Consider the following 17,579-nt stretch of genomic DNA (forward strand, 5'->3'; position numbering starts at 1 on the left):
TTGACACAAAGGCCCCAATTCAGGAAACCGTGCAAAGTCGTTGAGCTCCTTAGGGTGAATGGGACTTGGTGTGCTAGGGTTTAATGTTTAGATGGTCTGAACCAAAGACATTTTCCTTTGCTGCGTGTGCGCTAAATCCAGTGGTCGAACACACAAAGACTCTGACCACCGATTACATTTCTACGTGCAGCAAACTGATGCATTTCTTTTATAATCTGAGCCTCACCATATGGAAAGAACGTGCCTTGACTGGTCGGTAGGACGGGACTTCCTGACCTTCTGCCCCTCAAAGTACTCTCTTCCTTCCCAGAAAGCCTGGATGGAAACAGCTGTCTGTGGTCGACCGACGCTGTAAGAGACACAGAAATGGTTTACCGCTGTCTAACAGCAGGGGGTGGGAGAAGAGCTATATACAGGTGCACAGTGTCGCCTACTGCCAGGATACCCCACAATGCAGAGACAATAAGGCAGCTTCCTCTGTCACACAGAAAGAAGGATGCACAGTGCAGCTGCAATCAGCATAGCAGACATGAAGATGCACAAGGTGGATGATGTAAACATGACACCGTTAGGAAGGTGCACGGTGAGGCTACGATCAGTATAGCACAGAGAAAGATGTGCAGTGTGGTTACTCCCACTATCAGACAGATAAGAGGAAACACACTATTACTGCAACCAGTATAAGGCAGGAAGATGCACAGTGTGACTGCTGACCTGAGCTCTCAGTCCTGTGCGAGGCTTTCCCTCTGCCGCTCTTCTCTTTGCCTCCCTTGCCCAGCGCTGCCAGCTTGGTGGGAATCTTCTGCTGCACTGCTGCCTGCTTCTGTATCTGTATCTGGTTGGTAGCGCTCAGCAGGTGGATGGGCACCTCGTTCTTCAGCGTTGGACGATTCTCTAGGGCATTGCTGTCCCTGCGTGTCACCTCCACCCTCTCCAGGTAGTCTGCCGCTGACATGGAGGTGGTGCTCTTGGCAGACGGTTTCACCAGCTGACTGGGTCCTTCTAAGCTCAGCATCCCCTCTCCGTTAAAACTTGCAGAATGGGCCAAACCCTGAAAAAACAAATTGCAGAATAAATTCACTCAAGGGCACCGATTTCCCACTGAACTACTCATCCACTCCTGCACTTTCTTTCTACAAACGCATAGGCTCATATTCACTATGATGTGAAACCGTCTTCCCAGCCCTAGGAGGCAGCATGGCAGTTTTCATTGCAGATTTTAAAGGAAGCAATCCAAACAGCCTTTTCTTCATATAGGATTGAAACAGGGAGTCTCCAGAGCTGAACCCCATTAATTTTCCCACTCTGGGGACCCCCTGCTTCCCGGGATACAGACCTCCGAAGGTGCTGCCGGTATCTCTGAAAAGTTTAAAGCGCCCGCGTCCCATTGGCCAATAGGAAGCCGCATTGGATGATATCAAGGCTTCCAATTGGCCTGCAGGACGTGGAAGCTTTGAAACGCCGCCATTACATGAACCCAGCTAACGAGCTAGAGCGGCTACTGGCACCCCCTACGGAGGAAAGTATCTCCGAAAGCAGAAGGGTTATAAGAGTTTTCCTGTTGCTAGATCATCCGCTGGGTAAGTCATTTAAAAGAAATATTTTGGGATGAAGCGAGATGAAGTCTCCCATGATTTCCTGTATGCAATCTCTAATTTCCTTCCCGTGGTAATAGATCTCTTGGTGATAACGAGTCGCTCCAGGTCTGGAACGCGATTATCTCCACATTATCGATTAGTTGGGATGTGTGTCTTATATTATTAATATTGCTCTAATGTTTTTAATCGATCGTACGTTTGTGCCGGGAGGAAATTCTGAATAAAACAGATAAATCCTAGTGGGGGAAGGAAAAGTGGTTAAATCAAATGATCGTACCAATTTATCCCAGATTTGTAATGTGGTAGGAGGGTGTTGTTTTTTGGCCTACCTTTTGCTTTGAGTCCTACCAATTGTGCCAAAGAAACCTGTTTGCAGTTTGCCTGCTCTACATGAATCCACCTGTGAAGGTGAACCAATCCCAAACTGGTTTGAGGTGTGTTGCATAATAGTATTTCACTAAATCTGGTACGCCCAATCCTCCATTATCTTCGGGAAGAAATAGTATCTTCCTTTATTCCTGTCCCATATAAAATCCAGTATCAATCTTGGTAATGTATCCAACATGGTTCTCAGTATCTGTATTGGTAAAGCCTGGACCAGGTATAGGAATTGGGGCAAAATAGTCATCTTTACGGCAGTCACTTTCCCTAACCAGGGGATTCAATTTCTGTCCCATGAATCTTATGTTGTTCTAGATCTACTAAGGGAAGTGCATTTTTAAAGACCGATTCCTCTTAACCCCTTTGTGGTTTTATAGACGAGAGGGAGAGCACAAGGGCATGGGGGTTATTTGTAGGTCGTACCATTGTTACCTGCACCAAGTCTGGCGAAAACTGGGCTGCCAAAGCGCTTGGCTTCTTCTTCTGCAGCTTCAAGCGGTCCCTCTCCACCGCCCTCTGTGCCTCTCGCAGCCTCTCCAGGTCGTGCTGATATGCTTCTCTCTGAGCCTCCAGCTCCTCCCGATCCTGGTCCAGCTGCTTCTTCTCCTGCAGGGACGCCTCCTCTCGCTCCCGCAGCCTAGCGTCGGACACCTCGAACTCCTTCTGCTGCTTGTATCGCTCTCGCTCCCATCGCTGCTGCTCCTGCCTCAGCTGGACCTGCTGTTTGTGGACACTTGCCAGCTCCTCCCGCTGCTTCTCGAAGTTGCGCTGCTTCTCCTGATCCAGCAGCCAGTTTCCCCGGGAGGACAGTTGGCGGAACTGCTTCTCGCGCTCTCTCTGTAGTTCTACGTAGCTGTCCTGCTTCGAGATCACAGACTGCAGGGGGTGTGAGAAAGGCAGATTGACTAGTGAGCATGCAGCCAGGCCCCGGAAAGTTATAAGTTACCCACGTCACACTGCTGGAGGGATCTGAAAAACACTTTTCTGAAGAGTGTGTGTGTGTGTGTCTATTTATATAGTGCCGTCCATGTACACAGCGCTCCCCTGCAGTAATACGTCACCTAATAATGCAGCAGAAAATGGGAATCAGGTATAAAAGTAAAATTAGGAAAAGGGAGTCCTGCCCCGAAGAGCGTAAACGTGGCCAAGCACTCCTGACTTGGGTTGCTAGTGATATCCTGGGCTGTAATAGGAGATGGTGATGTTGGAGCTAGCCATGTGATGATAATAGCTTGTATGCTATTTAAGGGGTTATATGCTTGCCGGGCAATAAGGCACTCAGCAGTTTGGATAATGTGTGGCAATTCCATCCTGCTGTGTATTAGTAGGGGTTATTAAGGTGTGTGTGTGTCTAAAACTATATTGTATATATTTGAAATACACAATCATTCAGTGGCGCAAATTCAAATGAAACCGTATAAAATTGGTAGTGCGAACTTGTACAAAATGTCTACCTTCACGTGCTGGCCGGTTTAACATGCTTTGGCCAAATGATTGCACTAAATAACCATTACTTAATAGAAGAAAAGATACACAAACGAAATAATTTGCCATATAGGATGTGCATTGGTGTATGTGTATATGATTGGGGCGGGGGGCGCGCGCGCACACACGCACTATAATAGGCCTTTAGTCCTTTATTTTTAAATAAACCTCAGTTAAGACAATGGCAAACTGAGTTGACATGAGTCTCATATGTGAGCAACTACTTGTACCTGCCCAATAACAGCAATATGATGCCTGTGAAAATCACTTCTAGAAATCATCCGCACAACAGCTTCCTCGTCAGTGCAGAAAAGTTGACATTTTACAGGTTTTGTGTAACGTCTTTCTTACCTGCAGACTGAGAAGCAGCTGTAATAATGTCTGTATCCTGCTCACCAGCTGAGAAGACAAAGCACAAGGACAACTCATTCCTATCTTTGTCTGCCTGAATTTGCAGATTGTCCCGTTTAACTCCTTCACTGCCAGGAGGACAGCAACCCCATGCAAAAGAAATCTCTGCAGGCCAATATCCCACACCAAAGGACTGCTTGATGTTTGTAATATAACTTTAAAAAAACCTAGCCAATTGGAAAGGTGCTATTGCTTTAACCACTTCACTGCCAGGGGTCCCACTCTTAAATATACTGGAACGACAATAAATACAGCGGCAGCCATTTTTAAGACTCCTATTTGCCATCCTATTCCTGTACAGAATACAATATTCCCAACCATGCCTGAGGCACAGCGAGAAGATCACAAGGAGCCGACACCAGGAATTGAACCAGGTTCCCCTGCTTCACACTCAGTGCCAGTCAGTGTCTGTACTCACTGAGCCGCTCCTCTCAATTAAATTCTTAAGTACTTCGTACAAAAAGTGGTTTCCTGGCCAGCTATGAGGGATTGCCCCTTCAACGACAGTCCTGTCTAAGGCTAATTACCTCAGCCTCCAGAAATATTGGGGGGCTGCTGTTACTATCCAGTCGTGATAGATCCGTCTGTGAAATAAAAACAAAGGCGAATAAGTAGATCTTGAAAGAAACAGTGTCATGCAAAGAACAAGGTGTAAAGGTCCACCACTAGGGGGCAGCACCAAGCCAACTGTCCTGGGCCCAGCATGAAGGGGGTCCCGGTCACCGGAACCTGGGATTTAGGCCAGAGAGCATGTTGGATGGAACTTCTGGGCCCGCCAAGAGCTACAAGTGAGCAACTCCACGGAGTCACAGCACCACCCCCCCCCCCCCCAACAGATGTTCATGTTTCCATGGTAACCAAATGTTTTAGAGGGTCTTTATCTAATATTTGTTGTATTGTGGATCCAAGAATCTACAAGTAGCTTGTATGGTTATGCTTTTTTTTTTTTAAAGTAAATATGATCCAGTGATCTACCAAACAGACACAGGCGCAACAAGCGTCTGTTCTGCAGCAATTGCAGAGGACCCTGTAGCAACAAAAACATGGACTTTTACCCATTACAGAACTATACAGCTTTCCCTTCACCCCTTCTGCTCTGGCACTCAAAGAGTTAAGGCTGACCGATGCTTTCCCCCATTGGCCAGTGGTAGATTTTAACAACCAAGGGCCACTTCCCCAGCCAGTTGTAGAAGCAGATCCTACCTCGCAGAGGGGGACGTCCTCCTGAATGTGCGTCTCGGAGCTGGTGGATATTGTCCGCCCGTCTCTGGCCTTCTGTTTGAAACTGCCGGCTGCAGACAAGCACATAGATTCAGCTCACACATCAGGCTCACACATCACTCAATGCAACTCCCTCCCACACTGACCGGTTAAGGGAACACCCAGGGGCACGGCCAGCACCCGGTTTAGTTTCCAGGTGACAGTAAGGGGACGGTTTTCCCTTTTCTAGTTATTTCCCTGTGCTCTGACCACTGATTTTCTTGGAAGCAAAAAAAAAACAAAAGTATTTGTAAAAGAGGAGCCCAAGACCTAAATGAATATGGCGGCTCAGCCCTTCTAACTTGGTGACATTAGACAAGCTCACTTTATCCGAGAGGATTAGGAGAACATATTTTTTTCCCTGACAAATCTTTGGCGCCTGCATGAAAGACAGCTCTGTGCTGCCTGGAGTGGAGAAAGTGGGAACAAACAGCCGGAGCCATGTGAACACACCACAGCAGGGGTTGGGCCTTTCACAGGAACAAAATTAAATCCCCCAACAGCTAGAAATAAAATACAAAATAAAAGCGAATGCTTTAAAGGGCTTCACATGAAGCTCACAGAATGGCAAATATTTGCAGTGCATTGAAGAGTATTCGGGCCTCCCATAAAGGGTTTGCTTGCCCCTCTAGCAGCAAGGGGGCTACGACTCAAGGGTGCAAACACAGCCCATAACATAGGTTCTGCTATGAACATGAGTCCACCTTTAGGACCAGGCCTGATAGGAAAATGAGGGGAGAGCTGGCCATGGGGTGAATAACATGGGGTGAATAACACGGGGTGAATAACACGGGGTGAATAACACGGGGTGAATAACAGGTGTAGGTGATACTGTGTACAAATGTGAAAAATCAGGAAATAGGTCGGCTCTCACAAAAACGTGGTTGGTGTCTTTGATCATCAACCACAGGTATAGGCTCCCAGAATATCGCCACTTGGAACGTTGCTTGTGTCAGGGAACCAATGCACTGTCCGTCCCCCAAACACTCTGGTATCGCCACCTCTCCTCCCGTCCAAACAGTACAGCCGCCGTGATGACGTACAATCTCCCAGCTGGCGCTCCGACTCTACGCGTTTTGCCTTCGCTTCGTCAGGACGCGGAGACCCGCTGAGACAAGCTAACAGTGAGACTCGACCCACCCCCTGACTGGCACCCGCCTTTGTTCACAACGCCCATTTGAAAGGTTTTAAATGTGAGTGTGCATTTGGCTTCTGTCCATTTGCTTGCGAATACACTTTTATACCATCTGCACTATTCTATCATTTCTCGCATTCAGATGTGACCACCACACTGCGTTCCACGTGGCGATACACGGGGAGCCTATACCTGTGGTTTATGATCGAAGACACCAACCACGTTTTTGTGAGAGCCGACCGATTTCCTGATTGTTCACATTTGTACACAGTATCACCTACACCTGTGTTATTCCCCCCCATGTTATTCACCCCATGTTATTCACCCCATGTTATTCACCCCATTGCCAGCGCTCCTCTCATTTTCCTATCACTTGTCCAGGACCCTGAAAGAGGGTCTCAAGAGGGTAGAGCGAAAACAAAGGGGTCTTGTATATTATATTTTGTTATGCACTGAATTCAGTTTTCACTGCACATTACTGCACTTATATTTTTAAGCACTTATTACATTTGTTTAATTTATTAATGCACATGAAGACCTTGATTATGGTTTAAACATTTAGAGCAACGGGTGAATATTTGTTTAAGGTCTGTACTTTTGTTTGAGTTGCGGTCGTAGCCGCCGAAGGTCTCCGATCTCCTGGGCAGGGTCGAGTTCCCGGCGGTCTCCTCCATGCGGGGGCTCTGGGTACCGAGCTGCGTGTAGATCAGGTTCTGGATGCTCTCGGCTGCAAAGAGAGGCAGGTTTTTCAACTTGCATGGCGCGAGCGGCAGCATTATGGGTTGCTGGCGAACCGATAAATACAAAGTGACATGGTTTAGATGCGCATGTGAAATGCGTAGGGAACAAGAGTGGTCTAATGGTAATGTCACTGCCGTTGAAGTGGGTGAATTTGTTCGGAATCCAAGAGTCAGCTCCTTGATATCCTGAGCAGGTGACAATCTCCCTGTGTATTAGGCACTCACATTGCATTTTAAGAACTAGCGGGCCGCAATGTACAGCTATATAAAATACATATATGATAACAGTTTTTCATATACGTGAACAATGTTTTTTTACTTCAGTTCCACTTCAAAAGGAAACTGCTGGAGGACTTTTCTAATGAACCCTGATCAAGGTGAAAAAAACGAAATTAAATACCATCTGAAGTAATCACATTTTTTGGAGCCATGTTGGACAGGGACTTTAACCATTATACCTTCAATGATTGCATATCTGAGGATGCTTTCCCCCTGGAGGTTCTCCCCATTGTCTGCTCTCAGGAGAAGTCTGATCCTGGACCCTTGTGCAGAGTCTTCAAAGCCGTTCATGTCACTCATCTCTTGGTAAATCTGCAGCTTCTCGCTCAGGGATTGATCGATTGCGCCGTCTTTCGCGTTCAGACGATCTGTGTGCGCACGGGGAGGGAGACACAGACATCAGATGGAGCCAAAATGTCAACAGCGACATGTTTAAAGTGTCACATCTGGGTGATTGAACCCTTATTGCTTTCCTCCCCCTCAAAATCGGACACATATATAAAACAAAAACGTATGTTTCTCTGGAAATTAAGTACACATTGCATTTGTTTGGTGCTTCTGAAAGCGAGAATGTTTGTTGTTCAAGGGTTTTCTTTACCTACTTAACCCACCTTCTCCTTAGTAAAAGGTCAATAAAGATAAGGGGAGAGGGAGAGAAATAGGCTTTGCCTGCACTTTAACTTGCAGAACACACACAGACATCAGACAATAAGTAAACATAGAAGAACCAATGGACAATCATTAGGACACATTATTTGATGAATTTCTAAATGGTTTTTTTTTTTTGACTAATAAGTATGGGTCATTTAGTTCAATGTTAAAACTGCAGCCACGTCACGGTATAGACCCTTTCAACAGGTACCTACACTACCAATGTTATACCGTGTCTTTTGTATTTCCTCCACTCCATAGACAAAAGCAGCAACAAAACAATGATATAGTTAACAGCATGGGATGCGTGATATGTATGCAGTGCATAAGGGGTTAAAATGTAGGTGCACTGTATGAGCAATGTGTGAGATACAGTTAAAAAACTAGAAGTGCCCTAAGATTATCTCCACCTTACTCTTGGGGAAGGAATCTCTCAATGACTGCTACCATTACCTGTGTGTACTTGGACCTGCTGATTAAATAGGAGTGGGGATGGGTGAGCTTAAAGAGTAAGGGCTGGGACATAGTGCCTAAAAAAGTGCGGGGCCGTGCGGAGGCTCAGGGAAAGCGGTGCTTTCCCTGGCCTTACACAGCACGCCGTCCGTGGGCGGGCCAGTGACGTCACGGAGCTGGTTCGCCCTCATTGGGCGAACCGCTCACGTGACCGGCCCTGCGCTCCGGCGAGCGCCAAATCTGAACACCCGGTGAGACACACGCTTCCGCAAGCGTGCGCGAGCCCCTGCTAAAGCCGCTCTCATTGCGGCTGCAGGGGCTCAGTGCCGAGCAGCAGCACGGGTCAGCACGGCTCAGCGCATAAGCGCTGACCATGCCCGAGGCCTAAGGGGAACATACCTCCCAACAATTTACAATTAAACATGCACAATCGTACTCAGCAGGCGCGAGTACACATAGGACACTGACCCTACAGACGCGTTACGCAGCTGTTGCCGTTACCTTGGCAATCCTTCAATTTAGCGACACGCTCAAAAGTGAGTCTCTTTTCTTCATCGGCCTCATTGACTATTTCCTCCTCTTCGTCAGGACTTCTGTAGAAAGAACACAAACGGTTTGTCTCTAAAGTTTCCCCCAGCAAAGGGGACCAACAGCAGGCCACGGAAACAAATGCCAGCCACAGTAAAAAAAATAATAATCATTGTTAACGCTCCTATTTAAGATTTTACTGTATTTATGGTGTTATTTTTGGTTAAAAATGGTTTCATGTTATATGACAATATTTATATATTGTAATTAGAAATATTGCATCAAAAAAGAAGCTTCACATTAAGGATCCTGAAACCTGACCCGTTATAGGGGGTTCTTGAGCACTTGAGTTGGGAACCCCGGTATTAAGCAATATGTGTTACTTGAAATGACCGGCATTTCCTCCCAGCGTGGAACCTTAATAATGGCAAATCACGGGAGTGTAATAAGCCCCCAATCTGTTCTCGCAGGTATAAGGTATACAGATGTAATGTTATTGCAATCCGTTCCGTGCTGCAGCGGGACATACAACGCTCCAGCGGATGAAGTGGCCACTGTTTTGAATCAGCAGCCACTTCACCTGTGGGAGGGCGTCACGGGTCCCAATAATGTACAGCACAGACCAGCAGGTCACAGCACAATGGAAGCGATCCCTCCTTCTGCAGGTGCACTCTACCTCTCCACAGCGCCTCGGATTAAAGTCATCCAGGAGTTCCTCTCCTCTTTGGAGCTGGTATGGATTTCGTACATCTCCGGCCCCTTTAACGAAGCGCTGATCAGGAACATGGCCTTCTCCTCGTTAGCCACCTCTCGGACGATCAGCTTTTGTAGTAAAATCACAGGGGATTTGGAATCCTTTAAGGCAAAGGGGAGCATTGGGGTTAGCTTTGAGGAGTTGGTATAGGACTTGCAGATACTGTGTAACTGCATTCAAACAACATCTAAAACCACAGTAGTTATCCAAGTTCATAAAGCAGCAATCTACCATATAACATTTTGTCCATGGTCAACAATGTGCCCACTGGGGTCAATGACACTCACACTGACGGCCAATAGAAATCCGTGTCCTCAATGTAATGACATTACTGCTTCCGATTGGGTGAACCCGCAGCCATCTTTGCCTATACTTGCAATGAAAAAAATCATGGAGTCCCTGGAGCGTTGGTGCTGTAGTTCTGCTACAGGGAAGGCCCTGGTTCATACAAGGTTGAAAAACCAGAAAATACTTGATTTTGGTTGATGGAGGAGGTACATAAGAGTCCAGAAGGGACTTAGTCAGAGATATTCTGAGAAGGGGGGGGCGTGGCTGTTAGAGGTCCCGCACTCACCCAAAAGGTATTTAAATTTAATGCCGGGGAATCATGCAAGGCCTCTGTAACCAACTTACCTTGGCTTACCAGCGACGCGTCGTCATGGTAACCCGACATTAAATGACGCTGCAGGGTCACGTGACGTCGTGGGCAGAGGGGCGTAGGGGGAAACGATTGCGCACCCCTGTGCTAACCCACCAATTGTTTTAAAATGTAGATGATCCCTTTTTATAATCAGTGTATTGCATCCCAAATTGTATATATGTTGTATGCATATCTTTATTTATATAGCGCCATCCATGTACATTGAGCTTCACAGCAGTAACACACGTGGCATAATAACACATAATGGGAATAAGCACTTGATACATAAAAGTTACATTAGGAAAAGGGAGTCCCTGCCCCGAAGAGCTCACAATCCGAGTGGTAAGTATGGAGATTTACAGAGCCAGTAGGAGGGTGTTTTGATAAGAAAGTCTGCAAGGGGTCAAGGTCAGCATATGTGATGTATAGTAGCAGCCAACAGAGCTATCCATATGTTTCATTAAAGGTGGATTTAAAGATGGGTCTTTAAGGTAGAGAGAGGGTACTCTACTACAGCCAACTTCATAAGCAATATAACTACACGCCCTTGTGCTGTGTGACACGGATATACTGCCCCCATGTTTTGGATTCCAGCGATATCATATTATGTATACTGTACATTAAAAGTTTGCTCTGGAAATATTTGCCCTCTCACTTACCAATGAGGAAAATGTGTACTTCTGATCCTTTTCTTGTAGCAGAAGCAAGACGTCAGTCAGCAGAACAGCAAGAATATCTAGTGGAGGAAATAAACCAGAGAAATTATTCAAAGTGGGATTTTAGAACCCTAACTGGAAATCAGCATCATCATTGTTTATTTTTTAATTAAATACAGGCCTCCAATTAAGGGGGCATCCCAATACTTTACAGTCCCTTTGAGTACAACTACAATTAAATACAATTATTTTGTTACACATGACAGGAAAAGCCAGAATTATTATACATAGTTACATTAAACAAACAAAGGTTACACATTGAATTTACATGTTGCTTTATAAAGCTATGGGGAGTGTGAATCCACAAACAGTTAGCACTTTTAACCCCACCTCAATCATTGCAATCCTTGTCAAACTCTTTGACAAAGCGCCCTTCGTAGGCGCGAAACGCGTTAGTGGTTTGTCACCTTTTTAATGCGTCAAACTTTTCATTTTTGGATATACCTCCAGCTTCTTATTTTGCAGTGCTCCGCTTTACTCTGTCTTTTTAAAATCCTTGTCAAACACCTACTGTGCACCAATGTACTAATGGGGTCATCGGCAACCTGTATTAGTATTTGCTGCTTTCTGCAGTCTGGAAGCGCTTTGTGATTAATGTTTATAAAGATATAAAAGCAGTTGAACCTGGTTCAAATCCCAGTGTCGGCACTTTGTAACCCTGCTTCCAAAGTCATATTTATGGATATATGGACTCCCGATGAAGCAGCTACAGCGCTGCGAAACGTGCAGTGTGTGCAGACACAGGGAAAGAGGATCAGCTGTGTCGGGCTGTCCTTTCGCATACACGCAGGCAGGAACAACCGGTGACGTCATCACTCGGACCTGAACCCGCACCAAGCGACGCGGTGGGACGCCAGCATCGGAGGGTGAGGGACCCCCAACACATCGCAGAGGGACGCGGCGGGAGCAGACGGGCTCTTTGCATCATCGTTAGTGAAGGTCTAGAAACTTTGAACTACAAGCCTGCATAGGACCAACGGAGTCCACGGTGGAGCCTCACTGCCTTAGGACTAGATCTACCGATAAGCACTTTTTGACACTCCCATTGAGTGCAATTTATAACGATTTTAATATATATTTTTACGTGGTGTGTTATTAAAGATTGGTTACTATTTATGATGCTTTTCCCCTACGCGCGTCTATCCTACTACATTTAAGCATCATATAGAGGGGACTCAGGGGTTCGGTTCTTCCAGAAGCAGCTAGCAGACATCAGGAGTTATCATACTCACTCATTTGGGCTGAACCTCATTGGTTTATTTTAGTTTAAAACATACCCACTGGAGCACATTATATCTAATATATCGATAGATAGGATAGGTATAAAATAGGATAGATATCAGATAGATAGAGATAGCGATACACACACACACACTAACTGTTTAGACAGCGTTATACACAGAATTTGCACAGGCATCATGACGTCTTGCGCTTAACATCGGAATCTGCTGAGGGGATATATATACCTTTTAGGCGCCCTGATGCGGTCTTCCAGTACAGCATCCCGTCATGAAGAAGCGTTCTGCGCAGCATGTCCTGTTTGCTGAAGGTCAGCCCGTTCTTAAGCTTCCCAGAGGATTTCAGCTCGATCTTGCTCACGATTTCTCGCAGGCGCTGGCCCTTCTCGCTCTCGTTCACTTGAGAGTCCACGTCTGTGATCGACTCCTTGATTAAGGTGAGGGCCTGGGTCAGAGCCTCGTAATCTTCAGTCTCCTCTAAGAAAATCCAAGGAAAAAAGTAAACAACATGCACTGCCACTGTACATTTCATTTGAAGCCATTTTCTGCAAGAGGGACCTGTAATGTATTGCAGAGGGTTAGGATAACACGCTGAGCGGTATAACATGCAGAGCGACACAACAACACGCAGAGCGATGTGCTGCTGCTCCCCCTGGCAGCAAAGCAGGTTACAAGTGCAATGGAATGCAACTAAATCATTCAAACTAACTGAATGACAGCCATCAGTTTTCTGATTGTAGTCACTGCACTCGTTTTCTTCATTTGCAAATCAGAAGTACAACTGCTTTCTTAAAGTGACACACACACACTGTTTGCGAACATCTTAAAGGAGAAATCCATGCCGGCGAATGTGAATTTTTTTTTTTACATTTAGAATTGAAGCAGGGGTCTCTGGAACTGAACCCTGCTCATTTCAGCTCCAGAGAGCCCCCAGGCTTCAGGAGATACTTACCTCAGAAGTAGGTGCCGGTAGCTGCTCTGGCTTAGCCAGCAGTGCTTTAAAGTTTAAAGCTTCCACGTCGCGTGGGCCAATAAGAAAGGGCGCCAATGACGTCACGGCTTCCTATTGGTCCGCAGGGCGGAAAACCTTTGAAGAGCGGACATATTGTGAACCCTGGTAGCAGAGAAGAGCGGCTACCGGCACCTAGTTCAGAGGTAAGAATATCCGGAAGTAGGGGGTCCCCGGAGCCGAAATCCTTGGATTGCTGCTTTAAAGAGAACTGGATTTATTTCGATAGGTTTCACCATTTCAGATTTAAGATCTTAAACACTAAACAAATCCTTAAAAAAAGAAGTTCTAAAAGTGATCCCCAATGTTTCAATTCAGGTTCCGCTTTTTTATTTTATTTTTAAAGTCGCTTCATGGAATTCAAATATTTTACACTTGGCCGATCTCAGTTGAAACTCAGAAAATGTCAGTATCTTCCCCTTGAGCCTGTCCTTTCTCTCTAAAAAATAAAAAGTGTTACAATCATCATTTTCTTCATCTTCCGCGCGCGCCTGAGGTTTTAGACTACACTGGGCCGCACAGAGAGCTCCATTTTAACCTCCCGGACACTTCATATTTGAAACGCTTATATCTCCTGAACAGAGCGGCGGATAAAAAAACAGCGACAAAAAGGTGATTGGTGGTAAGCGCAGACTGCCAGCATAATATGGTTCTGTCAAGGCCTCTGCATACGAGCATGATTAGGATCAGAGAGACTTAAAATTATGTTATCTCTGCTTCAGCACAGCGGGCTCAATCAGTGGCTCAGTCAATGACTGAGCCACTGATTGAAGCAGGGATATCCTGAAAACCTGACCTGTTGGTGGCCACCCCGGTTCTTGAGTATTAGTGGCGTACCTTCCGTATTCTGTAGGATGCGCTCCACGAGGACTGGGTATTTTGTGATCCTTTGAGTCACTAACATCATACACTCCTGTACCCCCAGCCGCCTCACAATCGCAGAGATACCGATTTTCTAGAGAGGAAAGGGAAAGCCAGGTAATGTAAAATTAGAGGCCAGTCATCAGCAGACGAGGAGCACGCGAGACCCCCACTCACCCCATTTTCCACCCATCTGATTGTTTTTGCTTCAACACTGTTTCCCAAATGTAATCATTATTAGAATTCCTTTTGTATATTGACTATTTTTGTAGTCAGTCATTAAATGTATGTTCTTTTATAATCACTCATTGATTTAGTAAGTATTTATTAATTTTATTCTGTGTGCAGGTCTGATTTAACTTTTTGATGTGTTCCATATGCCTGCTGGTGGACGTACTGGACCGGAGCACAATGATTCATATATGGCGAGTGGAAGTCTCTACTTTCTGCATCTTATATAGTGCATCGGCTGTTACCATCGCCACCTCTGATTTCTTAATGAGTGTGAGTGGACACTTTAACCTCTGAGGGAGGCAGCTGATCATCTGCAGAACGCAACCGCAGAATGTAACAAGGGTGGGATTGCGAAATACAGCAGTAATGACTTCACAATGGGAAAAAGAGAGAGACACATTTATTTTCTATGGTGAGGAAAGGGGATTGCTGCTATAACAGGGGTGAGTTTACTCACCTTTATGAGGCTCTGAAACTTCTTACTCTCCCGCATGAGATCCTTGTAGTGACTAACCGCTTTGTTATGGTAGCTGCAAAACATCCCATACTTCTCCTTCATCCTCTCGCCGTTCTCACCTGAGAACTAACCACACACGCACCAGGTACATGAGAAGCTCCCACGTGACTTTGTTCCTACCCTTCAGACGACACCATGCTCCCCTCGTCCACATTGCAATCCCATGTTATCCCCCCTTTCATTTGCACAAGGGGAATTAAGTCGCAAAACAAACTGCGGCCTATCTAATACTAAAGAGAAAAACACACGCACACACAATCCTGGAAAAATCAGGCACTCATAGGAGAGACACAAAAAACGGGATTTTGGCTTTATATCCTGAATTAAGTAGAAATCGTCGTATTAGTTAAGCTGCGATAGTGCAGAGTAAAGGAGTACTTCAGTATTAGGTGATACCTTTGTTATTTGGACTAACAATTGACTCACTTACTCTGCTTTATATCTAGATGGTTAAACCTAAAAACTGGGGGGGCAGTTGTTGTCTTCTTGCCCCACATGGTCTTCCCATGTATCCAACCTACACATAGCATGTGTGAACTGACTGATCAGCCACACACACACACTAAATCTGTCGGACAAGATGAGCAGAGCCTGGCCTCCAGAGATAGCGACTATGAACCTGTCAATACATCAAAGGGACGCGCAGTGCACTGGAATATAAAGGCAGCTGCTTTGAGCGTGTAAATTATAGGACTTTGTCCCAGGTTCTACATTGTACTGTTTGCTATGAGTAATGTGTCTTATCTATCTGTACTTTATTATTGTAAGAGGTAGGAAGGTATCAGTTTAATTTCTGGGAAATTTGCCAAACTGAAGTCACAGCTGTTAAGACCCCAAAATGTCACACCTGCTGCACAAGGAGGTCCCCCAGTTTATGGATCATGTAATTCCGATCGCTGCCCTCCTCCAGTGACTCCTTGCGCCGCTCCTTGAACCGCGCCAGGAACTGTTCGTGCAGTTCCAGGAGATCGTCAGCGCAGGGGAAGATTTGGTGGATTTCCTTGTTCCCGTACTGCAGCACCTCTCTCAGCGCTCGGGAATACACCTTCAGCATGATCTTCAGCGTCCGGACGTGGTGCATCTCTGTCTGCATCAGCTCTGGGAACACAAAAGGGACATGGGCTGTCAGTGTGATGGAGATGGGCTCATGTACAAGCGCTGGCTTTTCCCAGAATGGCAGCATCTCCAATAATAATATCGAGTCATGCAGAGCGTATCTGTATATAGTACAAGTAATGCCTAGCGGCATGATACACAGCAATCTGTATCTGCACACGGTGCAGAGCAATTTATATTTACAACGTGCAGTGCACTGCTCTACACAATGCAGAGCATCACTTCTGTATATATTGGTTTATCTGCATCCATTCATAAGTACATTGTGCATCTGCATGTAATGTAGTACAGAGCAGATGTGTGTCGTGCAGAATAGTGCGTTATCTGCACATGCAAATATACAGTAATGTATTGGTGTATACAAAGCAGGGAAATACAAAGCAGGGAAATGCAACGCAGTCCAATCTAGCACACAGTAAAAACAAAAAAAGAATCCAACCCCTGTAAATAGTCTCAATGGTGACAAGAAAACCTCAGACATATCAATGCACTTTGCAATATTTCAGAGCTAAATAGCAATAAGCTTTGATTTCATAGTTTGTAGCCTACAATAATTGGCATGTGTATTACAGAACACCTAACCTCTCGGCTGCCAGAGTGGCCTGCAATGGATTGCTCTGCACCATGATGGGATGCTTTTGCTCATCCCTTTTGGCGAGTTACAACACCTAAAGCCAGCTCTTCTCACCGTAAATGACATCTTGTCTCTTGATCGCCTCTTTCTTGTGCATTTTGGCATATGTGGGCTCAACGGCGCTGCTCCAGGACTCCGACTCAAACTCCAGGGCATCAATTTCTAGCTCACTTCTTACAGAGGAGTAAAAGGTGTCTGGAAACAAAACAGGAAGAAAATATCTGAAAACAATATGCATTCCAATGGCACTTTCCAATTATGCTGTCCGGCAACTGATATATACCATATATCACACAAGTCTGAGACTTACCTTCCAAACCAGTGGATTCGGCAGTAGAAGGAGCTAGTGAGACGGTATCGTCCGAGGAGATCCTGAACTTTACGAAACCAATATCTACCTCGTCCATCTCTGCTGTGGTCGTACTAACGTGTCAAAGAAAGAAAAGAATAGATGTTTGCAAATCTATGCAGGGGTTTGGGATACAAGAGCATAGCTGGCGAAGGAGTCAACAATGCATTTTACGGTCCAATAAACTGTCTAGGAGTGGTTTTATGGTACGTAAACTAGCCTCTGAAGTGGGGATCGCAGCTCAAGACTTGCCGATAGCGATATAAAAATATAATTGCTATATACTGATGTTCTGCAGACGTGGGCACATTTAATACCAGTGTTTCATAAGCTTCCTTCCCACACAAAAAAACAACTATTTAAACGAACCAATTATCAGTGAACCCCACCCAGTTTATCAATAGTTTTTTCGATTCAAACACTTAAGTTGTTTACAAAATAGGTATTCTGACCGCTGCGTTGAAATGCCTCCTTAATTAGCTTGCAAGCAGCAATTGTTCCTTCACAGTCTTTGTGGAAAGCTCTACAATTACAACACCCTATTGATTACATTAAATTGATCGAGAGAGAAAGCTTATTGTTACAGGCAG

At 45.5% G+C, this 17,579-nt stretch overlaps 1 protein-coding gene across 5 annotated transcripts in view; it reads right to left on the reverse strand.

Moving 5' to 3' along the window:
- The window catches only part of ARHGEF18 (Rho/Rac guanine nucleotide exchange factor 18), a 123,851-nt gene that overhangs the window by 6,431 nt on the left and 99,841 nt on the right, over positions 1-17,579 (reverse strand). For 3 of the 5 annotated variants that reach the window (XM_075611090.1, XM_075611086.1, XM_075611087.1), the window contains 17 exons: positions 16,951-17,063; positions 16,695-16,835; positions 15,738-15,988; positions 14,831-14,956; positions 14,116-14,233; positions 12,498-12,746; positions 10,975-11,051; positions 9,598-9,776; positions 8,895-8,986; positions 7,469-7,657; positions 6,866-6,997; positions 5,079-5,167; positions 4,403-4,459; positions 3,816-3,863; positions 2,403-2,855; positions 715-1,051; positions 227-349 (listed from right to left, as the gene is read on the reverse strand). In XM_075611090.1, coding sequence (XP_075467205.1) covers positions 227-349; positions 715-1,051; positions 2,403-2,855; positions 3,816-3,863; positions 4,403-4,459; positions 5,079-5,167; positions 6,866-6,997; positions 7,469-7,657; positions 8,895-8,986; positions 9,598-9,776; positions 10,975-11,051; positions 12,498-12,746; positions 14,116-14,233; positions 14,831-14,956; positions 15,738-15,988; positions 16,695-16,835; positions 16,951-17,063 — 2,774 coding nt within the window. The remainder of the gene's footprint in view (positions 1-226; positions 350-714; positions 1,052-2,402; positions 2,856-3,815; positions 3,864-4,402; positions 4,460-5,078; positions 5,168-6,865; positions 6,998-7,468; positions 7,658-8,894; positions 8,987-9,597; positions 9,777-10,974; positions 11,052-12,497; positions 12,747-14,115; positions 14,234-14,830; positions 14,957-15,737; positions 15,989-16,694; positions 16,836-16,950; positions 17,064-17,579) is intronic. The other 2 variants (XM_075611088.1, XM_075611091.1) reach the window with 1 other exon arrangement.

Source organism: Ascaphus truei, chromosome 8, assembly GCF_040206685.1.
Source record: "Ascaphus truei isolate aAscTru1 chromosome 8, aAscTru1.hap1, whole genome shotgun sequence".
Lineage (NCBI taxonomy): Eukaryota > Metazoa > Chordata > Amphibia > Anura > Ascaphidae > Ascaphus > Ascaphus truei.